This window comes from Topomyia yanbarensis, chromosome 3, assembly GCF_030247195.1.
Source record: "Topomyia yanbarensis strain Yona2022 chromosome 3, ASM3024719v1, whole genome shotgun sequence".
Taxonomy (NCBI): domain Eukaryota; kingdom Metazoa; phylum Arthropoda; class Insecta; order Diptera; family Culicidae; genus Topomyia; species Topomyia yanbarensis.
The window spans coordinates 108,372,212-108,391,832 of NC_080672.1; the positions used below are offsets into that span (position 1 = coordinate 108,372,212).

Sequence of the window (19,621 nt, forward strand, 5' to 3'; positions counted from 1 at the left end):
TTTTTACTTTTACAAAATTTTAGAACTAATGATTTCTTGTATATTTGTCATTACATGTATAATAATAAAATGTAATATATACATTTGAAAACTTTTAATGAATATAAGCAACGCAAACATTCTCGTATTCATGATTGAAAAAGGCACAATTGCACCGCTAGGTGGATTAAAACAGGTTTTTTTGTAAAGGAAATACACTACCGGTACTCGCATAACAGTCCCATATGCAAAATCGTCATATCGAGAAAATGCACTCATAAGATTTTCGTTTTATTTTGTACCCAGGTGAGCTGCGTACCCGACCAGGAGAAAATAACTGGCTAATAACCTGAGCATGCTATTTTCTGGTATTATACCAAAACCTGGTATTAATTGATTATTAATACCTCATTGAGCAGGTATTGAAGAAACATTCTTCAATACTTGCCTAATACCTCAATGAGGTATAATACCTTATTTTAGTATTATATATGTATTCCAATGATTTTTACAAATACCAAATCAATACCTTATTGAATACCTCCATACAGTGAATTTTGTCATTGGACCCGAGCAGAAGAAAATAACTTCAAAATACCAAAGCTTGAGGTTTCAATTTTATGGAATAATTTTTGTTTGGGTGAAAACACATATTTTCAAGAAGCTCACTACTTTTGTGCGAAATGGGCGTGTGGAGCCATTAAGACCCCCTATTCCATCAACCACCGCTCAGCGCAAGCTATAAACTAAGATAGTAACTATAACATTCTAGTAAGCTACTTGAAATCGTTCTATCAAATCCAACTGTTTGTAATTGATTGTAATGCTATTGGAAAAAGTGGAAGATTACATAAAAGTAGCTCATTTGAAACTTTTGTGTATATTGTCGTTTTGCAACATATTAAAAATACCAAACTAACTTAGTACGTTGATTTCATGAAACGATACTGTTATCAGTCATTTTTACTTTTTAGATAATTCAGGAATCCTGGGAATCGAAGAGGGGCATTTAGCCCTGGTGGGGCGTATTATACCCTTTTACCCTACCTACTGAAATCAAAGCAAACATATGGAGAGAGCTAGTAAACAATGTTGGTAGCTGTCATTTCTAAAACCAACATGGCTAATCGGCATTTTTGAGGATCTTATCATCTGAGAATAAAAACTCCTTGATATGCCTGTTCTCTGTGGTAAAACATGGCACACTATAGTGTATACACAAAATAAAAATTAAAAAATTTAATTTTTTACGCTGTCCGCTGGTCTCGGGAGCGTCCATCGAAATGTAAACTTATTTCTTTACAGGGTTTACCTATAAGGTCCCTGATTGAAATACCGCAATAAGAATGCTATTTAACCGTGCTGTAGGACTTGGAAATAGGTATGCGATATTGGTATAGCTATACGTGCTCAGATTCAAAACTGATTCTTCCCGAGTGACATTTACGGTGAGGGTGACGTGACATGAAATTGTTGCATACTAGCCTAGTGTCATTTGCAGTGCTTGCCGCTTCAAAATATTTAATAATTAACTATCAATCGACTTTAGCCGTTCAGTGAATGTTGATCGTAATATATTACAATAATTATCAACGCTGCTAATATAACGGTAAAGGGTGTGCAAGATGTCTCTCCTGTTTCGGAAATACCGGTTCACCACCGTAGATTTCAATCGTCAGATGAGTGTCGTTGCATCGGTTCTCCGGTATAGTGAATTTGGTGACCCTGCCAAGGTTGTTCAACTCGAGCAAGAAACTGTATCTGATCCTGTGGCCGGAGAAGTTCTAATCAAGACAATTTGTGCACCGATAAATCCAGCAGATATCAACACGATTCAAGGTATGATAATTTCTATGATATTCGTAACTGGTAGTGCGCTGATGATAAATTCCAAGACGATCCATCCACTGTTATTACGTTATCATATGTTTACATTTTTTAGGAAAATACCCTGTAAAACCTACATTCCCAGCTGTTGGCGGTAACGAATGTGTTGGTGAAGTAGTTGCAGTTGGTGATCAAGTGAATCGGTTGAAAATCGGCGATCGCGTGATACCGTTTGCTACCGGGTTAGGTACATGGCGTTCACATGCTGTGTATAAAGAAACTAATCTTATGAAAGTCCCGGAAAATATTGGTATTGCTGAAGCAGCCACTATAACTGTGAACCCATGTACTGCTTATCGTATGTTGAAAGACTTCGTTCCACTGAAACCAGGAGACTCGGTGATACAGAATGGGGCAAATTCTGCTTGTGGACAAGCGATCATTCAGTTGTGTCGTGCGTGGGGTATTCATTGTGTGGGAGTCGTTCGTGATAGGCCGGAAATTAACCAGCTAAGGGATTATTTGAAAGACTTAGGCGCTGTGGAAATTCTTACCGAAGAAGAACTCAGAACCACGAAAATATTTAAAGATGGAATATACCAGAAACCCAAGCTAGCGCTTAATTGTGTCGGAGGCAAAAATGCATTGGAAGTGTCTCGTCATCTCGACAATCACGGTGTCATGGTTACGTACGGTGGAATGTCGCGGGAGCCTGTTACTGTGCCGACAGCATCGCTTATCTTCAAAGATCTCCAGTTCAGTGGTTTTTGGATGACCCGCTGGACCAAAGAAAACGCCCAAAGCCCCAAACGATCAGAGATGTTTGATGAGTTGTTCGGATTAATCGAAAAGAGAGCTTTTGGGGCGCCCGCACACGAAATGATTGCGTTCACTGATTACGTGACAGCAGTCACTAAGGCACTCAGCATTCAGGGATTTGTAGGTAAGAAGTTTTTATTCAAATTTTAGACACTTTGTTACATGGTTAAATGTTGTGTTATGGTAATAAAATCTTTAAAAAATCAACTGAGTGGTTAAATTAAAAAGAACAGAAACCTCGGTACTTCATTTTTCGTGACTGAATTGAATAAACTATTTGGAAACATCGCAGTAGAGCTTCTTGAACAGAGCTTACCTCGTAATTGGGGTACTGATAGTCATACTCATTTAGAAATTTGCAATACTCGGGAATTTTCTTCAAAGCCATTCCAATGTCGTGCTTTCTAAGAACATCAAGCTCAAATGTGTTTATGGGATTTTTAATTCCAGTTGAAAGTTTAGCATGCTGCAAGTCGTGGTATAAAGGATAATTATTTTTGCATGCTTCACATTGACACTTGAAGCAATACTGTTTAAGGAGTCCTATTTGTCGCTCGGATAATGTTTCGAGGCAGTGATGATAGCTTGAAAATAAAAATGTGTTTATTAGATATTTGTATCACTAGTTTGCCTTAGACTCACCCGTAATTGTCGTATAACTGTCCGCCTTTTTCAATCGGTCGATTTAATAGGGCTACAATGTGTCCATTCGACAGAGTCATTCGTACCATATTCGGTGCACAGGAGTGATTTATCATGCTTAAAATGGGCAATGAAACACACCCAATGTCATGGTGCTGAAACTGTTCTATTTCATCCGGACAATAGTTCATGTATGCAGTTGAGTGCATATTCACAGGAGCAGTTTGTGAATGGCGGAAATTGAGAAGCCTAATGAGATTACGATGAGATTCGTTGCTTCCACAGAGTTTTTTCAACGGGGTATAGTTTAACAGTGCTTCGCTCATGACGATAGCGTAAATAGCGCGCTGTGTCAGATCACTGGGACTACGTAACGATTGATTGGTGGCTAGTACGTGGATCGTACTATAGATTTCTTTAGCATGTACGTTTCTCCAGTCCAATTCGAACGCGTTCAAAGAAGTTTTATCAAGTGTTTCCACGTGTTGCCGCAATTCTTCCAAATCATATCCAAATGTACTTATGGCCATTGTGGTAGTTCTGAGAGCCATTAGGATCACTTTTGTGAACAACAGTCGCATATGCTTGATGATAGGACATTCTATGCGATGGTAGCTTTCGTATGCCTTTTGACGACAAATCTCCGAGCAAAACATGGTAATCGAACAATGATTGCATGGTATCAAAGTAAGGAAGTTGTCTTGCAGGCAGTTATCACAGTTTAGATAACGGTATTTTCCTTCTAACATTGCGGAAAAAGGTTTTTCCATTATAATTAAATCTCCAGCACTTAAGTTTCGATTCGTTACTAAGTGCCGTCCAAAATGGTCATCCTCTTTCAATTCCAAACAATCAGAAATGTGAGGTATCTTTGGATTAGTATTGTAGCATAATTTTGGCTCGCGCAGAGCGTCGTCTGGTTTACTTTGATCCATGTGGTTATTAATAAGCTCCAAACAGTCTGTTTTTCTTTTCAATAGTTTTGGTAACAGATGTGCTGGGTATGGATTTTGTTGCGCTAATCGAATGTTTTCTAAACAATCATGATACTCCTTCAGCTCAAAGCAAATGGCTGAACGATTGGCATATGCAATGGCCAAGCTTTCTGAATTAGCGTTTGACAAAGCGATGCTTTCGTTATAGCACTCTATCGCTTTGATGTATTTCTTTATTTTTGGATGGAAACTTTCGTTACCAATTTTTCTACATTCTATCGCTTTAGATTCATTTTTGCTATCTCCTACGAACTGGATCTTTTGCAACAGCTCCGATTCATCCAGTAGTTGTCGTACATAGGAGATGATTTCGCTTTCGGTGCGAAAAGCTTTCAGATCAACTGACACTCGTTTTTCCTGTTTACTGATTACTATTTTTCTCCACAATGCTGAATAGAGGTCGTGTGCGTCCATTATTAAAATACTGAAAAAAGCAAAGTTTAAATTATTTCATTCTTGTATACTGCCATAATCGCAAATCAGTCCCATGTTCTACGGGCTTCTCTATCTAAATGGGACTGACTTGCGATTATAGGCAGTATCCTTCACTGGCGTGTAAATACTATACAAACATGAGGGAGCCTACAGTAAAACATTATTTTGGTGTGATGCTGCTTTACCACGACCGTTGTTATCCTTTCCGACCATCACCTCATACACTTAATATATCTATGAGTGCGATGCGACACCTGCTGCCTTAAGCGGACTAGTTATCTGACAATCCCTTTTTCAGAAGATTGTATACTCTATGGATATGAATATCACCTAACGAATATAACATCAAATCGGAAATAAACCACCGGTATACGTATATTTGTCCCATATTCTATGGGGCTCCCAATATTATACATCGGCCAATAATATGTAGAGCACTGGGTATAGGGTTAAGTTGCCAAGGCAGTGCTAAACTGATAAGGTACCAGACAATCTTTGTCAAGTTTTGATATGCTAGGATACCTAAGGATTTTAATATCCAGAAGAAATACACCTTGTTAGGTCTAAGAAGGATCATACTGAATGTTTTCAACAAATTAATATTTGATTATATGGGGATTCTTACTTTTTAAATAGGTATATACTGTCGCTATACGCATAGCTATTCCATCAGCTATGGCATTTCCTATACACATGAGACAATTATTCCTAGACTGGCGGTAAACTACGCATAATTGTGTTTGTCTCATATTCTATATCATACTATATAAACGTGACTAACCTTCGAATCTGGGCAGTAAACCATATAGATAATGGTGTAACTAGATGCTAAGCTACTATTGCCTTCCACTGGCTATTATCATAGGTTCTGACACCTTTATGACTGGTTGGTGGACGTGTGCTTCTCCTTACGAACAATATTAAGTATTTTATGAGCCCCATCTTCAAGAAGAATCATAAACATGAGTGTCGGAACAACATCCCGACCCGTGTGTGACGTAAGATGGATCAAAGCAGGGTGATGCCAAGGTTGGCGCACTTTTAAATGTGCTCAATTCTAACAAGACAACGTACAGTGTAGAGAACAAGGAAATCCGAATCTGAGCTGAGGTTTATTAAGTACGTCACAAGACTATGACGAAAATCAAAATATCACTGTCCTTCATGGTTTTATCGGGTATAAAAGGATTTCACATCCGCTTTTGCTCGGGCACTTTCGTATGCACTACAAGTGCTACTTTTGCAATGCATAATTATAAACAAGTAACACTTCTATGAAACCATGTGAACACTCACCATGGTTTCCGTTGCCACAAACAAACTAAAATTACAGTGGACGGAATATTTCAGAAGTAGGGTATTTGTGCTGACAGCTAACAGTACGGTCTGGATTCTATAGCAAATTTCCACGCATAGCCGGTGAAGATGACTATTACTAACCTGTTTATAGTCCTGAATCTGGGATGTGAGATGCTGTATGTAATTGATCAGCGCTTGAAGGCACAGACAATTCCACTCGATAAGTCCGCTCAAGGTGAGTGGTTTCCGTTTTGTTTTGTAGAAAAAATAGTTTTTACCAAAAAGCACCGCACAGAGTTATATATATGTTGTTTGATTAGCAGTCAGGAAAAACCGAAAATCGATATATACTCGCGAAAGGCAATTTTCACTAGTCGCCCTCGTTTCTGCCTGACTTTGGCTTTAGAAATTCAAAAGACCGGATTTATTTTTAGAATTCGGGGGGTCACTTTGTTATGATACAATTTTTTCAACGATATTGTATCGCGACAATAACAAAATGTAGCATACGCACTGTCGTGATACGCATTACAAACCCATTTGCTTCAAATATTCTATGCAGATGGGACTGTTCTGCGTATCACGAAAGCAAACCATTACTAAATTGAATAAAACTTAAAAAGTATTTCTATCTGATTTACTTTATTACCTCAGATTTTTATACTCACAAAATATATCAATGAACTACTGGTTCCAACGGCATTCCGCGAATTGTAGAAAAATCCAGTTTACTATCTATACTTTCGTCTAATTGACCAATCACAGCCACATTGTCCCCGCGGATGATATGCAATCCAAGTACAACTTGCTCAATTCCAGCATTCATTGAATATACCCTCTCGTGCGATTCGTCTAGGATGATATTAATTGTTTGGTCAAATCCCTTTAGCGTGCCCACAAAGTTTCGGCCATCCGCTGTTATTATTGATACTGTATTATTAACGTACGACTCCAATCCTGACATGGTGCTACCAAAAATATAGATTTACTATTATTGTATTAAGTAATTTTATTTTATTCCTACCTTTATTCCTAAAACTGTCTGGATGATTCGATTTTAATAAAATAATGCGCTGTGAACCGAAGCAAACAAAACGTTTGCCTGTGTTGTTTTAGGATGTCGCTTGTTTCACGAATGACGTTTATGTTAGCAACATGCAACATTATGGCTAGAGAAAATGTTACAAATATAGAGAGGCGCGGGGCAGTGGCTAATAAAAGTTAGAGTGGTTAAACTACGTACGAGTTACGTACCCCAGTCAAAAAAGGCGGACGAACATTGTCAGGCGAATTGAACAATAATATTTTCAATACTTAGTCAAATTTTCTGGCGGATGAAATAGACTCATGTTTGGCTTAAACTTAAATTATTTTTCAAGCAATCCGCGTATTCTCGTTTGTACTTTGTTTGTCTTGTGCACTTCATTTGACCAACGAATAAAGGAAATTGTGGAATCGAGTGTAAATATAATAGAACAAGATCAGAGACCTAGTCTTAACGAACGTCAGATTGTGGTAAGTTTTGGTGTGCAACATCAATTTCACCATTGATTCTTCCTATAGTTGGGCGGTGATTATCTCGAATGCCGATAAATTTGGGCGAGTGCATAATGAATGCAAATAGAGAAATTGTTTCCATAGCCCAAAAGGGCAATTTGTTGACTAACGGGGGGCTCTTTGCCAACTCAGATACGCATTTGCCTTTCGATTTACTGACAATTTGAGGGAAAATCGGGGGATCTCTATTGCAACTTTTGGGCGATTAGCCACCGTCTGGGTCGCCGTCATTTTTGCCGCCCTATCCACCCTTTAATTGCTGCCAAATCATCACAGTGAAAAAGGGCAACCCGGTCAGCGTGGCAAGCAGAAAGTTAGCAAAAGTTGAGAAAAGCGAAATTGATGCTGGCAGAGTTTCTGCGAGCATTTTGCGCGAGAATTCTGGCAACGAATTCGTCAAATGCAACAACCGTTTCTGACAGAAGCGGTTAAACCAACCGATGCTGCTCACTTATTCAGAATCCAGCCAGAAATGTACGGCCAAGATCTCTGCACGCTTCCTGCCACATCTTTGTCAGATGTTTTGCTCGATTCGTGCTAAATTCTACCAGGTAGGAATTGCCAGGATCTTTACACAGTTTATGTCCGAGTTATGTCAGGGTTTTGCTCGGTTCCTGTCAAAATTTGCCAGAAAACGCGAGCGAAACCGAGTTCGCCCTAGCTCAACTAACCCGACAGGATACGCGCAGAAATCTGACAAGGCTGCCAAACCAAGACTTACAGAAATCTAGCAGAGCGGTCTCTGCCAGAAAATTTGCTCACTGGGTAGTTGTTGGCTAACGGGAGGCTGTTTGCCAACTTACACGCTTACCGGCCGTTACCTAATTTTGGGTAGAATCCTACCCAAAATGGACTAAAGTGCATCTCCTCACTTTTGGGTAACAAGCTTTGAACTTAAATTTTGGGTAGTGTGAGGACTACCCAAAGTTTGGGTTACAGATAACCCAAGCGTTGGGTACAGAGCGGGTAACCCAAAGTTTAAGTAACGATGAAATAATCCAAAATTTGAGTAACGAGCGGATAACCCAACATTTGAGTAACGCGCGGATAACCCAATATTTGAGTACTGAGCGGATAACCGAAAATTTGAGTACTGAGCGGATAACCCAAAATTTGAGTACTGAGCGGATAACCGAAAATTTGAGTACTGAGCGGATAACCCAAAATTTGAGTAAAGAGCGGATAACCCAAAGTTTGTGTACTGAGCGCATAACCCAAAATTTATAACGAGCGGATAACCCAAAATTTCTGTAACGTTCGGATAACCCAAAATATAGGCTTCCAATATATATTATATGGATGCTTGGCATTCGCACTAAGAACAACCATCAATATGGGTATCATTTGAAAAGTAGCCATTTGTAGAAGCTGTAAATTGATGATTGGCGCCATTTTGAAATTCAAGATGGCGGCTTTCGGTTACCACAAAACACTTGAAACTACCATAAATATGGGTGTCATTTGAAAGGTATTGATTAGTTGAAGGCGAAAATTGATGATTGGTGCCATTTTGAAATCCAAAATGGCGGCTTCCGGTTACCACAAAACACTTGAAATTACCATAAATATTGATGTCATTTGAAAGGTTTTGATTAGTTGAAGGCAAAAATTGATGATTGGTGCCATTATGAAATCCAAAATGGCGGCTTCCGGTTACCACAAAACACTGAAAACCACCATCAATATGGCTATCATTTGAACGGTAATAATTAGTAGAAGGCGAAAATCGATGATTGGCGCCATTTTGAAATCCAAGATGGCGGTTTCCGATTACCACAAAACACTAAAAACCACCATCAATATGGGGGTCATTTGAAAGGTAGTAATTGTTAGAAGACGAAAATTGATGATTGACGCCATTTTGAAATCCAAGATGGCGGCTTCCGGTTACCATAAAACACTGAAAATCACCATCAATATGGGTGTCGTTTGAAAGGTAGTAATTAGTAGAAGGCGAAAATTGATTATTGGCGCCATTTTGAAATCCAAGATGGCGGCTTCCCGTTACCACAAAACACTTAAAACCACCATCAATATGGGTGTCATTTGAAAGGTAGTAATTAGTAGAAGATAAAAATCGATGATTGGTGCCATTTTGAAATCCAAGATGGCGGCTTCCGGTTACCACAAAACACTGAAAACCACCATCAATATGAGGGTCATTTGAAAGGTAGTAATTGTTAGAAGGCGAAAATTGATGATTGGCGCCATTTTGAAATCCAAGATGGCGGCTTCCTGTTACCATAAAACACTGAAAACCGTCATCAATATGGGTGTCGTTTGAAAGTTAGTAATTAGTAGGAGGCAAAGATTGATGATTGGTGCCATTTTGAAATCCAAGATGGCGGTTTCCGGTTACCACAAAACACTAAAAATCACCATCAATATGGGTGTCATTTGAAAGGTAGTAATTAGTAGAAGATAAAAATCGATGATTGGTGCCATTTTGAAATCCAAGATGGCGCCTTCCGGTTACCACAAAACACTGAAAACCACCATCAATATGAGGGTCATTTGAAAGGTAGTAATTAGTAGAAAGTGAAAATTGATTATTGGCGTCATTTTGAAATCCAAGATGGCGGCTGGTAACAAAACACTTAAAACCACCATCAATATGGGTGGTTACCCCTCAGGTTTAAGAACAATTATTCACTAGTGGTCTATCCCCCATACGCTTGCTCATATGTCAGTGGCACCATGATTGCAAATGTGGCCATAGTCCCAACTACAAATATATTTGAAATGAATTAATCATCAACAAAAAACAAAAAAAAATTAATGCACAATTAAAATACTTGTCTCTTAGACAGCCAGAATTCTATATTATATTCCAGCCGGTATGACTAAAGTCAAATGGAATTGTAGTGGCTCGGAGCTCGGGTAAGCTACAGTCTTGTTCAAATGTTCCGTATTGCTCGATGTATCTGAAGTCAATAACCGAGATGACGTTGTTTCACCGGTGTTGACTATTGGAAGCCTCAGTTTGACATGACTGAATAGTTTCCTTAAAAAAATGTTATTATATATACGTTATACCACAACCGATCATCTTAACCATACCTGAAGTCACCACGCAGATGCGAGGTCATCTAGAGGCAACCAAGGCCCATAGCAACAGGTGGAATATCGAAACAAGCCACGCGGCTCGCTACCAACGAGTTGCCGATCCACGAGGCAGCACGTCGAAGCCACGTGAACGGAATCGAACGACAGCAAGGAGTGCAGAGGCAGCAGAAATAATCTATAAAAAGTGGTAGAAATTAAATTAGTCTTATGGCGCTTTCGTTTGTTCTTGGTGCTACACAGGTGTAGTGCAAAAAAGAGATAGACTGATTACACTCAGGTTTGAATGAGTGTAGCACCGACTACACTGGTGTAGTGCAGAGTCAAAAACGAAAACGCCATTAGTTTATCTTCCAGTGTATCCACAAGTAATAGTGAATAAATGTCGTTTCCTTATTTACTTACCAAATATTTTGAGGAGAAAAATTTCTTCAATTATTTATTTGTTTTCCGTTCGTTGGCAACAAAAAGTGCAACTCGATCATCATCTGCAAAACGAAACGCGTCAGATTTTTAATTTTTAGTTTGTGTAATTTTGCAACATTTTCCCTTTAGATAGATTTAATAGGTGTTTGAAACAAGACGACCTAAAATGCACGGAATAAATTCTTCGATGCCGCACGCCATATTCTTTAGATTTGGAGTCACAGGACCGAATCAATTTTGCAACCCTGGGGGTATTGATGACAATGCTTTAAATATACGATTCGATTAATAGAATTAAATTACAGGACTAGATTTAAAATAATAAATATCCTTACATATCCAGCTGCTCCGCAAAACGATGCGAGGCTACCAAAATTTGTTTATATTTCTTTAACCGTATCCAGGCCTGCGTTGACGATTTTCGTTTTCTCAGTTTTCTCAAACCACTCAAAAGAAATATCAAACTGGGACGTCATCAAGCGGTAAGTGCGGTCAAATCTGAAGGGACATGAGCCACTCATTATAAAAGTGTTAAATGTACCACTATTTGCTATAACTTGTTCGTACGATTTACGTTTTGCCTTTCTCAATAGAAAACTGCTCTGAAAACCGTCTTTTCAACGGAGACCCGGAGGCTCGAGTGACATATACCATTCGATTCAGTCCGTCAATTCTCTGTGTGTATGTGACCACAATCTCACTCACTTTTCTCAGAGATGGCTGAACCGATTTTCATAAACTTAGTCTCAAATGAAACGTGCATCCTGTAGGCTGCTATTGAATTTATAATGGATCTGACTTCCGGTTCCGGAGTTACAGAGTGAAGAGAACGATCACGCAGAAAATGTTGATTTTAAAAAATTCTGTAATGAATGTATAAAGGTGAAAACTTTTTCAAACTAGTGCCACATCTACTTAGATTTGTAGTACTAGGTCACTAACAGCCATTCAAAGTCTCTTTGGTCACATTGGCCACCATCGTCGGTTCCGGAAGCCCCGGCGGAAGTATCCAAATTTAGAATTACAGTCTCATTGGTTTTTCGGAGATTCGACCAAACTTGGTCTCAAATGAAAGGTGTTTTATCCCCGTAAATGGCTATTAAATTTCATCTCGATCCGATTTCCCGTTGTGGGGTGCGGTCACTAAGCAAAATCTGTTTCAAATCGAATATTCTAGGGGAATTGTATTGACCATTAGAAGGTAGAAATTGAGCAGCTTCTAGTGCTGCGAGGGAAGCTCCTATCTTTATGAAAAAAGAATTCGTGTTTCTTAACATCACTGTTTTCAAGGAAAAATAGTTTTGAAACCCTACATGCACTAGGAAAACTTTGGGAATGAAAGGGTTAAAAGCAATAGATAGATGATTTGAAAAAAGGAAGAGCGTCAGTACGATGATTTCCATTTCACCGAATGCTAGTTTACGAAATGGATGATTCTAGAAACATAGTTATTTTTAATGGTACTATCGAAGTACTTAGAAATATAGGGAAGATCCGATATTATCAGCCACCGATATTGTCTGTGCCTGATTCAGTCTACCCCCGATTTTGTCAGTGCATTGACTCCATTCTGTCACCTCTTGCATGAAAATTTGTTTGATGGGCTCTATCTAACAAGCCAAGTCAATCGTCTTAGATTTCAAAATGGCGCCAATCGTCGATTTTTGGCTTCTACTAATCAATACCTTTCAAATCACAACCATATTGATAATGGTTTTTGATGTTTTGTGGTAACCGAACGCCGCCATCTTGGATTTCAAATGGCTCCAACCGTCAATTTTCGCCTTCTACTAATTACTACCTTTCCAATGACACCCATATTGATGGTGGTTTACGGTGTATTGTGATAACCGAAAGCGGCCATCTTGGTTTTCCAAATGGAACCAATCATCAATTTTCGCCTTCTTCTAATAACTACCTACCATTTTGGGTGTGATTTTCAGTGTTTTGTGGTAACCGGAAGCCGCCATCTTGGATTTCGGAATGGCACCAATCATTAATTTTTGCCTTCTACTAAACACTACATTTTAATTGACACCCATATTGATGATGGTTTTCAATATTTTGTAGTAACCGGAAGTCGCCATCATGGAACTCAAAATGGCGCCAATAGGGATCTTTAATTTGGAAAAATTATGTCAGTGTTTCATATGTACTGATAGCGGGTGTCCTCACGAGTACACTCATATCATTCTTAAACCTTAATTATTCTTTTCTGATTTTTAAATTTAAAAAAACCAAATTAAATTCAACCAACAAACTGACAGTTGTTCTACTAAATGACGTATCTGCAATTATCTCGTTCACCTCATTGTCAACCGGGTCAGCACCCCACGCGGCATGATCTGGTACTTTTGCAATCCGCTAGCAGCCTGCCATCCCAAGTTTCATCTGCAAACTATGGTAGATCTGATAAGGCAACCTATAGAGCTGTGCAAGTCGCATGGGTTTGGATGTGTTATTGTCTTAAAAGGAAACAAACTAAAACATGTTTTTTCAATAGTTTTTGGCCTAAAATTGAAAAAGGACTGAGATATTAACTCACGGTACTAATATGCATCAGAAAATGCCATGGTTTTCAGTGTTTTGTGATAATCGGAATCCACCATCTTGGTAACCAGTAAGTGTTTGGTTGTAACCATAAACCGCCTTCTTGAATTTCAAAAAAACGCCTATCTTCAATTTACGTCATTCAGAAACTTCCCAACTGCCATTGACCAAAAGGAAATGTTACCCGAAAATTCAAAAAAAAATATCTGAAAGTAAACGCAACACTTTTTGGTTCTAATCACCTACATTTTTTAGGTGAGCACGCGCAGAAAAATAATTATTAAAGTCGAATAGAATGAGGGTTAAAACAACAAATTTATCAAATTGTTCAGTGTTCAATAAAAAATGTTTGTTAATTTAAATAAAACAATTGTTGAAATAACTCTGAATAATTTATTGGGTCAAACGTGAAAAAAAAAATTAAATCAAAAAATGTTTTATTGATCTCATCATAACAACAATCGAAACAAAAATACAAATTTGTTGTTTCAATAAGTCCGTTTGGTTGCTTTAAACAATACAAATATTTGTATCAATACATATCAAACATTGAAATGAAAAAAAAACTATTTTATCAATTCAAATTGTACATTTCGTTGTTTTAAATATAAGAAACGTTCAAAATAATGGTTTTGAAATGTTGAGTCAACACCAATTTTGTTGCAAAATGTAATTATATTTGTTGCAGGGCATATAATTTCAACCATTTCTCCTTCACCTGGTACATTCGCATCAACTTCAGTAGTAACAATCGGTATATTTTCCGTGACACTATCGAGTGTCTCCTGTTCATCTGCAGAATTCACTTATTCTGGGCCAATTTCAGTAGCATCTATAAGGACTATTTAAGCAAGAGAAAACATCGCCACTGTCGCTGTAGCCTGACGAATATCTCGTACTACTAGAACTGTGTCTTCTGCAGAGTTATTCTATAAAATGAAGTTGAAAGCAAGCAAGACTTTATGGATGCGATCGTCTCTGTTCTATTCTTTGATGCGTCGAAAAATCTAACAGCAGATTTTTCGTAGCATTCGTTGTACCTTCAAATGAATAAATTGTTCTCAACTCATTGCGCAAGACTAAATGATAAGTAACTTACCACTGAAGAATTTTGTTATGTTTAGAACCTTCGGCATAGCGACGGCCTACTCGCGTAAGACCATTACTTCCGCGGGATGCTTTTGCTCAGTTAGTTCCTCGGTCAAATGCTCGCTTGATATCGACTTCGAACGACTCAACGAATCCGGCAGTAATGCCAACTTGACCTTTGTTGCTATTGAATCCAACAAATCGCTGGAGAGTATATTTTCTTTGGGATTTTGTTTTCGATGTAACGCATCAAAAACAAATTACTTTCGATCGCTTCAGAATTCGATTGTTTGTCGCACGTGTAAACAACGTTCTTATTAGTTAGAACAAACTTTTATCTCTTTGTTTCAATCCAGCAAGGATTGTCGAACTAATACAGGAAGACTTTTGGAATCAATCAGACGCATGTTTATGCTTCAATCACTGATTTATTTGAAATAAACAATAATTTGGTTGATCTTCGAAAAACACAGATATTTTGGTTGATCCAACCCAAAAATCCATTTTAGTTTAATAAATTCCTGGATTTAAAATGAAAATTTTATCTTGATTAAAAGTGAAGAAATAATTTGTGGAATTAAACATAGATAATTCTTTTTCGTGCATTTAGTCACTTTTTCCCATCTTACGATGACCGTCGTCACTCAAAATGATTATTGGAATCGCTCTGCCAGGTGACTTCTGTCACCTTGGGTGACTATAGTCACCTAAGTGACTGCGGTGATCGCTTTTTCGCTCTCACCTCACCAAACTAGGCGAGGTGACGCGTCATAACGGTGATAATACATTATTCTGTTTTTTAAATTTTAAACTTTTGTTTCATTAAACCTTTAGTAACATTGGAACCTTTGTTATTTTCAATCATTTGCTATATTCGACCTTTTATCATTCAACATTTCGTCGCATCTTTTAGAATTACCCCGTTTACTAAATTCACACCGCTTGAGGTTTTTGCCTGCTTTTGATCAATAGACTCGAATTAGAATTGTTGCAGCCTGGAACATTTGGCATATAATTGCCAAACTGTATCGCTTTGTAGCTGCTATTGTTACTAATTACTTTAACCTGCGTGTGTCAGGGGCAACAAATGTCAATCTAATGGGCCCATCATATGTAAGAACGAGAAAATATTTAATCACCGCTAGCCGCTGCCATTGCCCTCTAATAGTTATATTCTATTTTAACTCTAGCGATATGCATTTCAGACATTTCCAAAAAATATGAATCATCAACGTCCCATCATGAGTTCAATGTGTCTTTCGAGGTCCGATCGGGTTTCGGAATGATGCGGTGGCCGCTATTTAAGTACTATGAGCAACTCAACATGAACCCACAAGCAAAAAATAAACAACGTTTCAGTACTCACCGACTCATGTTTTAGATCCAGCGCTAATTGCTTTATCCTACGCTAAGGCAAAATGCATAGCGAAATTCATAAGATTCATCTTATGATGACTAGAAAAGTAACAAAACTATGATTTCATAAGATTAATATGGAAAACATACGACTTGTATGATTACCTTTACATTTTACAATTTATTGCATATGTCAGTCGTTCGAGTTTCATACGAGCATCTTATGATTCTCATAAACATAAGAGAAATGTATGATATTGTCTTATGATAATTCAAAGATGCCTTATGGAACATGAAATCATTGCAAACCGATTTGACCAAATAAATGCCGTTTCATAAGATAATCTTATGATTTACATACGTGCTGCTTGTGGCTAAAAATTATACGATATTCATGTGAAATTCGCTGTATTTTTTGCCTGAGTGTAAGTTTCTAGGCTGAAATAAATTAATCATTAATTTTAGTTGAAATTATTGCATTATGCATTATAATTACCATTCTTTTCCAGAGCCACTTCATGCAATTTGATTCACAACAATAACAATGGCTGTCAAAAACATTACCTACTACTTTGTTTGAAATGGACTACCCAAAATATAAGTACAAAGCGATGAACTTGAATTTGAGTAGACGTCATTATTCAATTCCTACCCAACACGAAGTTCACAGCGACCAACTCAAATTATGGGTAATCGCCATGTTCAAATTTCTACCTAATTTTGGGTTGCCCATGTATAAACTTTCCAGTGAGCAAATTTAACCCAAAAAATAGGTAACTTTGATTTTCAGTGTACCCTTCAAATTGCTGGTACCCAGTGAAAAAAGGCGGACTAACATGGTCAGGCGATTTAAACACTTTGACGTTTGACTCAACTCGCCTGTGCTAATTGCTCCTAGGAAAAATGCAATTTGCGGATGCGATATAAAGGTAATTTCAATACTTAGACAAATTTTCTGGCGGCTGAAATGGATTTGGTTGTTTTCCGCATTTTTCTAACATGGCGGTTCGTGTTTGGCTTAAGCTTAAAATTGTTTTTTTTTAATAATTCGCGTGCTCTCGCTTGTATTTTGTTTTTCTAGTGTATTTCATTTAGCCAACGAATGTGGGAAATTGTAGAATCGTATGCAAGTATAGTAGAACAATATCCCTGACATAAAGTCTTGACGAACGTCAGATTATGGTAAGCTTTGGTGTGCAATATTAATTTCACCATTGATTCTTCCTATAGTTTGGTGGTGATTATCTAGTATACTGATAAGTTCATGTGAGTAGATAATGAATCCGAAAATAAGTATTATTTATAATTTCCATATTAGGCAATTAAGAGCAATCAAATGGCGCGTTGTTCCGTGAGTGATTTTGTGGCGATTTAAGGGCGGATAGGACGGCAAAAAATGACGACGGCAAATCGCTCAAATGTTACAATTGCCCTCAGTTTGTAGGCAGATTGAGGGCAAATAGGAGAATACTTTAAAGAAATATTAAAAAAAATGAAATAGATGTATAAACTAACTTCACCGCTCGAGCACATTATTATTTTCTACTTGTTTGCTAATTACTTTTTAGGCGCAAGTGTGGCCACGTATGCTGCGTTATTCAAAGCAAGGGCAAGACTAATTTTTCACTCACAGAAAAGGCATATTGAATTTGTTGTGGAATTAACGATCTGTAATTACATACTTACTCCTGTAAAAGGCGGAATAATTTCCAGATAACTGTACTTTTGTGTCACAGGTTAATTTTAGTTATTCTGGCAAATAACCACTGCAACTTGAGCAGTATGGCATGGTTTGAGATTTGTACCTCCTTCAAGTCAACATTTAGCGCTTCTGTAGCGGAATAACTATACTTAAGAGGTCTTATGTTTATTTATCTGTTGAACAGTTATCATTTATTAACAAGTAAAATCGACGCGAGCATCCAAAAATCAATACAAATACTATAAATGATTTATTCTCTGTTTATTCAATTGCGCGAGAACAGTGTTGCGTGAAATCACCGAGGTGTTACTGGATCCTAAATTTCTTCATTACATTTCAACTGCCTATCAGCGTAACATGCTTACCGTCCAACAGACTCGAATTCTACTGACTGATATTGCGTGCTGCTCACTAATGCGCCTCGACGTAAGTTCCATGGACAAGCTGTGGGATTTAATGATAATGATTTTTAAGTGGCAAATGTATCTCACGAATAAAAGTCCACAGGCATTAATGGATCTCACTTTTCGTCATCTGGATGGTATCGGGCGACTTATCCCGGAAATGAGAAAGCAAATAATGATCGACAACGTTAAGAAATCTTTAATCGAGATGTGGGAACCACTTTGTGAGGATGATCAAATAATTATACATCGTCGTGTTTATAAATGGCTTAAACCATATGCAACTAAAATTTCGATTTTGATTAGAATGGGTTTACAAAAGCAAGATGGAGAATTTGAAACACAACTGCATAACAATGTTTTCTATAATTATTACATCAATAATATTGGAGAGAATATTTACGCTAAAACAGCAAATATCCAAGATTTGAAGGAGCAGGTAGATCAATCAGGAAAAGGAAGCGTAACGTCAGATCAGCAGCCTATTGAAAGTCATGAAATCGATACGCTTGTTCAACAACTGAACATACAGCATAATACTAATGAAACTCCGGAACCAGAAATGCATGCGACAGATTTGCAGAGATCAAATTCTGTTCATACGGCACTGCACGAAATTATAATCAATCAGAACGAAGCAACTGAGTCGAAAGCAGATGGACCTACAACCAGTGATGAAAGTAATTTGGTAAAGTTTATGAAAAAAATAAAAATGGAGACCGATGAATTGGCAGTAATGCAAGTAAATGCAAAAAATTTGAACGAAGAACTTCTCAAAATGTTTGAGCAGAAAATAGATTAGGAAAAATAGTTGTGTGGTAAAATAGATACAGCCAAAGATACAAGATGTAGAAAATATATGATATAATGTGAATCCAAGAGACACATTACTTTGAGAATGTGCAATGAATATAATTTAAAGCAGAAATGCAATTCTTTGTCCTGGCTAATAAACGTAACGTAAAATGTACACTATATTTTGTGTCAATAGGAATAGGTTGTCATGCATTTAATTTTGTTTTAATTATGATTTTCTTGGCCTTCAATGCAAAAAGATGGGTTGGTAAAGTCAGAGACATATTTGCAGTGAAGTAGAGTAAACTTTAGCCTGTTAATTCGAATGCAGCAATGGTTACTATCTTCTTGGGGACCATCCATAAATGACGTAGCATTTTTTGAGTGATGTTTAACACCCCCTCCCTCATCGTAGTATTTCCTCACAAATCTCTAAATACCCCCCCTCCCCCGGGAACTACGTAGCTTGACGGTAACTCTCCCCCACCTCCTTTGATCCTGTAAATTTCCTTAAAAAATGAAAAAATGATGTTAGTTATTCCCCTTTAAAAATGCTACGTAGCATGGCATGACCCCCTACCCCCTGTCGTCACACATCATCACAAAATACAAAACTCTCCCCTCCCCCATATAATGCTACGTCATTTATGGATAGTCACTTAAAGATTGTAGTAATTATATCA

At 37.6% G+C, this 19,621-nt stretch overlaps 4 protein-coding genes and 1 long non-coding RNA gene across 7 annotated transcripts; 2 read left to right on the forward strand and 3 right to left on the reverse strand.

Moving 5' to 3' along the window:
- Positions 1-1,478: 1,478 nt before the first annotated feature.
- Positions 1,479-2,832, forward strand: LOC131690195 (enoyl-[acyl-carrier-protein] reductase, mitochondrial). Its single transcript, XM_058975777.1, has 2 exons — positions 1,479-1,818; positions 1,922-2,832. Exons 1-2 carry the CDS (start codon positions 1,605-1,607, stop codon positions 2,773-2,775), a joined length of 1,068 nt encoding a protein of 355 aa, XP_058831760.1. The 5' UTR covers positions 1,479-1,604; the 3' UTR covers positions 2,776-2,832.
- LOC131687131 (SET and MYND domain-containing protein 4) lies at positions 2,803-4,910 on the reverse strand. Its single transcript, XM_058971182.1, has 3 exons — positions 4,849-4,910; positions 3,268-4,686; positions 2,803-3,209 (listed from the first exon to the last, which is right to left on the reverse strand). The coding sequence occupies exons 1-3, from the start codon at positions 4,908-4,910 to the stop codon at positions 2,846-2,848; spliced, it is 1,845 nt and encodes a 614-aa protein (XP_058827165.1). The 3' UTR covers positions 2,803-2,845.
- Positions 4,553-7,152, reverse strand: LOC131690200 (U6 snRNA-associated Sm-like protein LSm8). Of its 2 annotated transcripts, XM_058975786.1 has the most exons (3): positions 7,021-7,152; positions 6,665-6,964; positions 4,553-4,686 (listed from the first exon to the last, which is right to left on the reverse strand). In XM_058975786.1, exon 2 carries the CDS (start codon positions 6,958-6,960, stop codon positions 6,673-6,675), a length of 288 nt encoding a protein of 95 aa, XP_058831769.1. In that variant the 5' UTR covers positions 6,961-6,964; positions 7,021-7,152; the 3' UTR covers positions 4,553-4,686; positions 6,665-6,672. The 2 variants fall into 2 exon arrangements, with proteins under 2 accessions (XP_058831769.1, XP_058831768.1); XM_058975785.1 differs by lacking the exon at positions 4,553-4,686 and having other exon boundaries at positions 6,622-6,964.
- LOC131690196 (protein OSCP1) lies at positions 6,004-19,130 on the forward strand. 2 transcript variants are annotated; one of them, XM_058975779.1, is made up of 3 exons: positions 6,004-6,231; positions 18,023-18,165; positions 18,247-19,130. In XM_058975779.1, the coding sequence occupies exons 1-3, from the start codon at positions 6,123-6,125 to the stop codon at positions 18,943-18,945; spliced, it is 951 nt and encodes a 316-aa protein (XP_058831762.1). In that variant the 5' UTR covers positions 6,004-6,122; the 3' UTR covers positions 18,946-19,130. The 2 variants fall into 2 exon arrangements, with proteins under 2 accessions (XP_058831762.1, XP_058831761.1); XM_058975778.1 differs by having other exon boundaries at positions 18,023-19,130.
- LOC131690201 (uncharacterized) lies at positions 10,340-16,795 on the reverse strand. Its single transcript, XR_009305529.1, has 4 exons — positions 16,048-16,795; positions 11,022-11,104; positions 10,614-10,794; positions 10,340-10,557 (listed from the first exon to the last, which is right to left on the reverse strand). It is a non-coding gene; the product is annotated as an uncharacterized LOC131690201 (long non-coding RNA).
- Positions 19,131-19,621: the final 491 nt, after the last annotated feature.

Bases quoted from the DNA above. Each gene is read 5' to 3' on its own strand.
- LOC131690195 (XM_058975777.1), top strand. From the start codon at position 1,605: ATGTCTCTCCTGTTTCGGAAATACCGGTTCACCACCGTAGATTTCAAT. The intron at 1,819-1,921 runs GTATGATAATTT...TACATTTTTTAG, and splicing joins AGATATCAACACGATTCAAG to GAAAATACCCTGTAAAACCT.
- LOC131687131 (XM_058971182.1), bottom strand. From the start codon at position 4,910: ATGGTCGGAAAGGATAACAACGGTCGTGGTAAAGCAGCATCACACCAA. The intron at 4,687-4,848 runs GTAGGCTCCCTC...TGCTTTTTTCAG, and splicing joins CACCAAAATAATGTTTTACT to TATTTTAATAATGGACGCAC. The intron at 3,210-3,267 runs GTGAGTCTAAGG...TTTATTTTCAAG, and splicing joins CAGTTATACGACAATTACGG to CTATCATCACTGCCTCGAAA.
- LOC131690196 (XM_058975778.1), top strand. From the start codon at position 6,123: ATGACTATTACTAACCTGTTTATAGTCCTGAATCTGGGATGTGAGATG. The intron at 6,232-18,022 runs GTGAGTGGTTTC...GCGCGAGAACAG, and splicing joins ACTCGATAAGTCCGCTCAAG to TGTTGCGTGAAATCACCGAG.
- LOC131690200 (XM_058975786.1), bottom strand. From the start codon at position 6,960: ATGTCAGGATTGGAGTCGTACGTTAATAATACAGTATCAATAATAACA.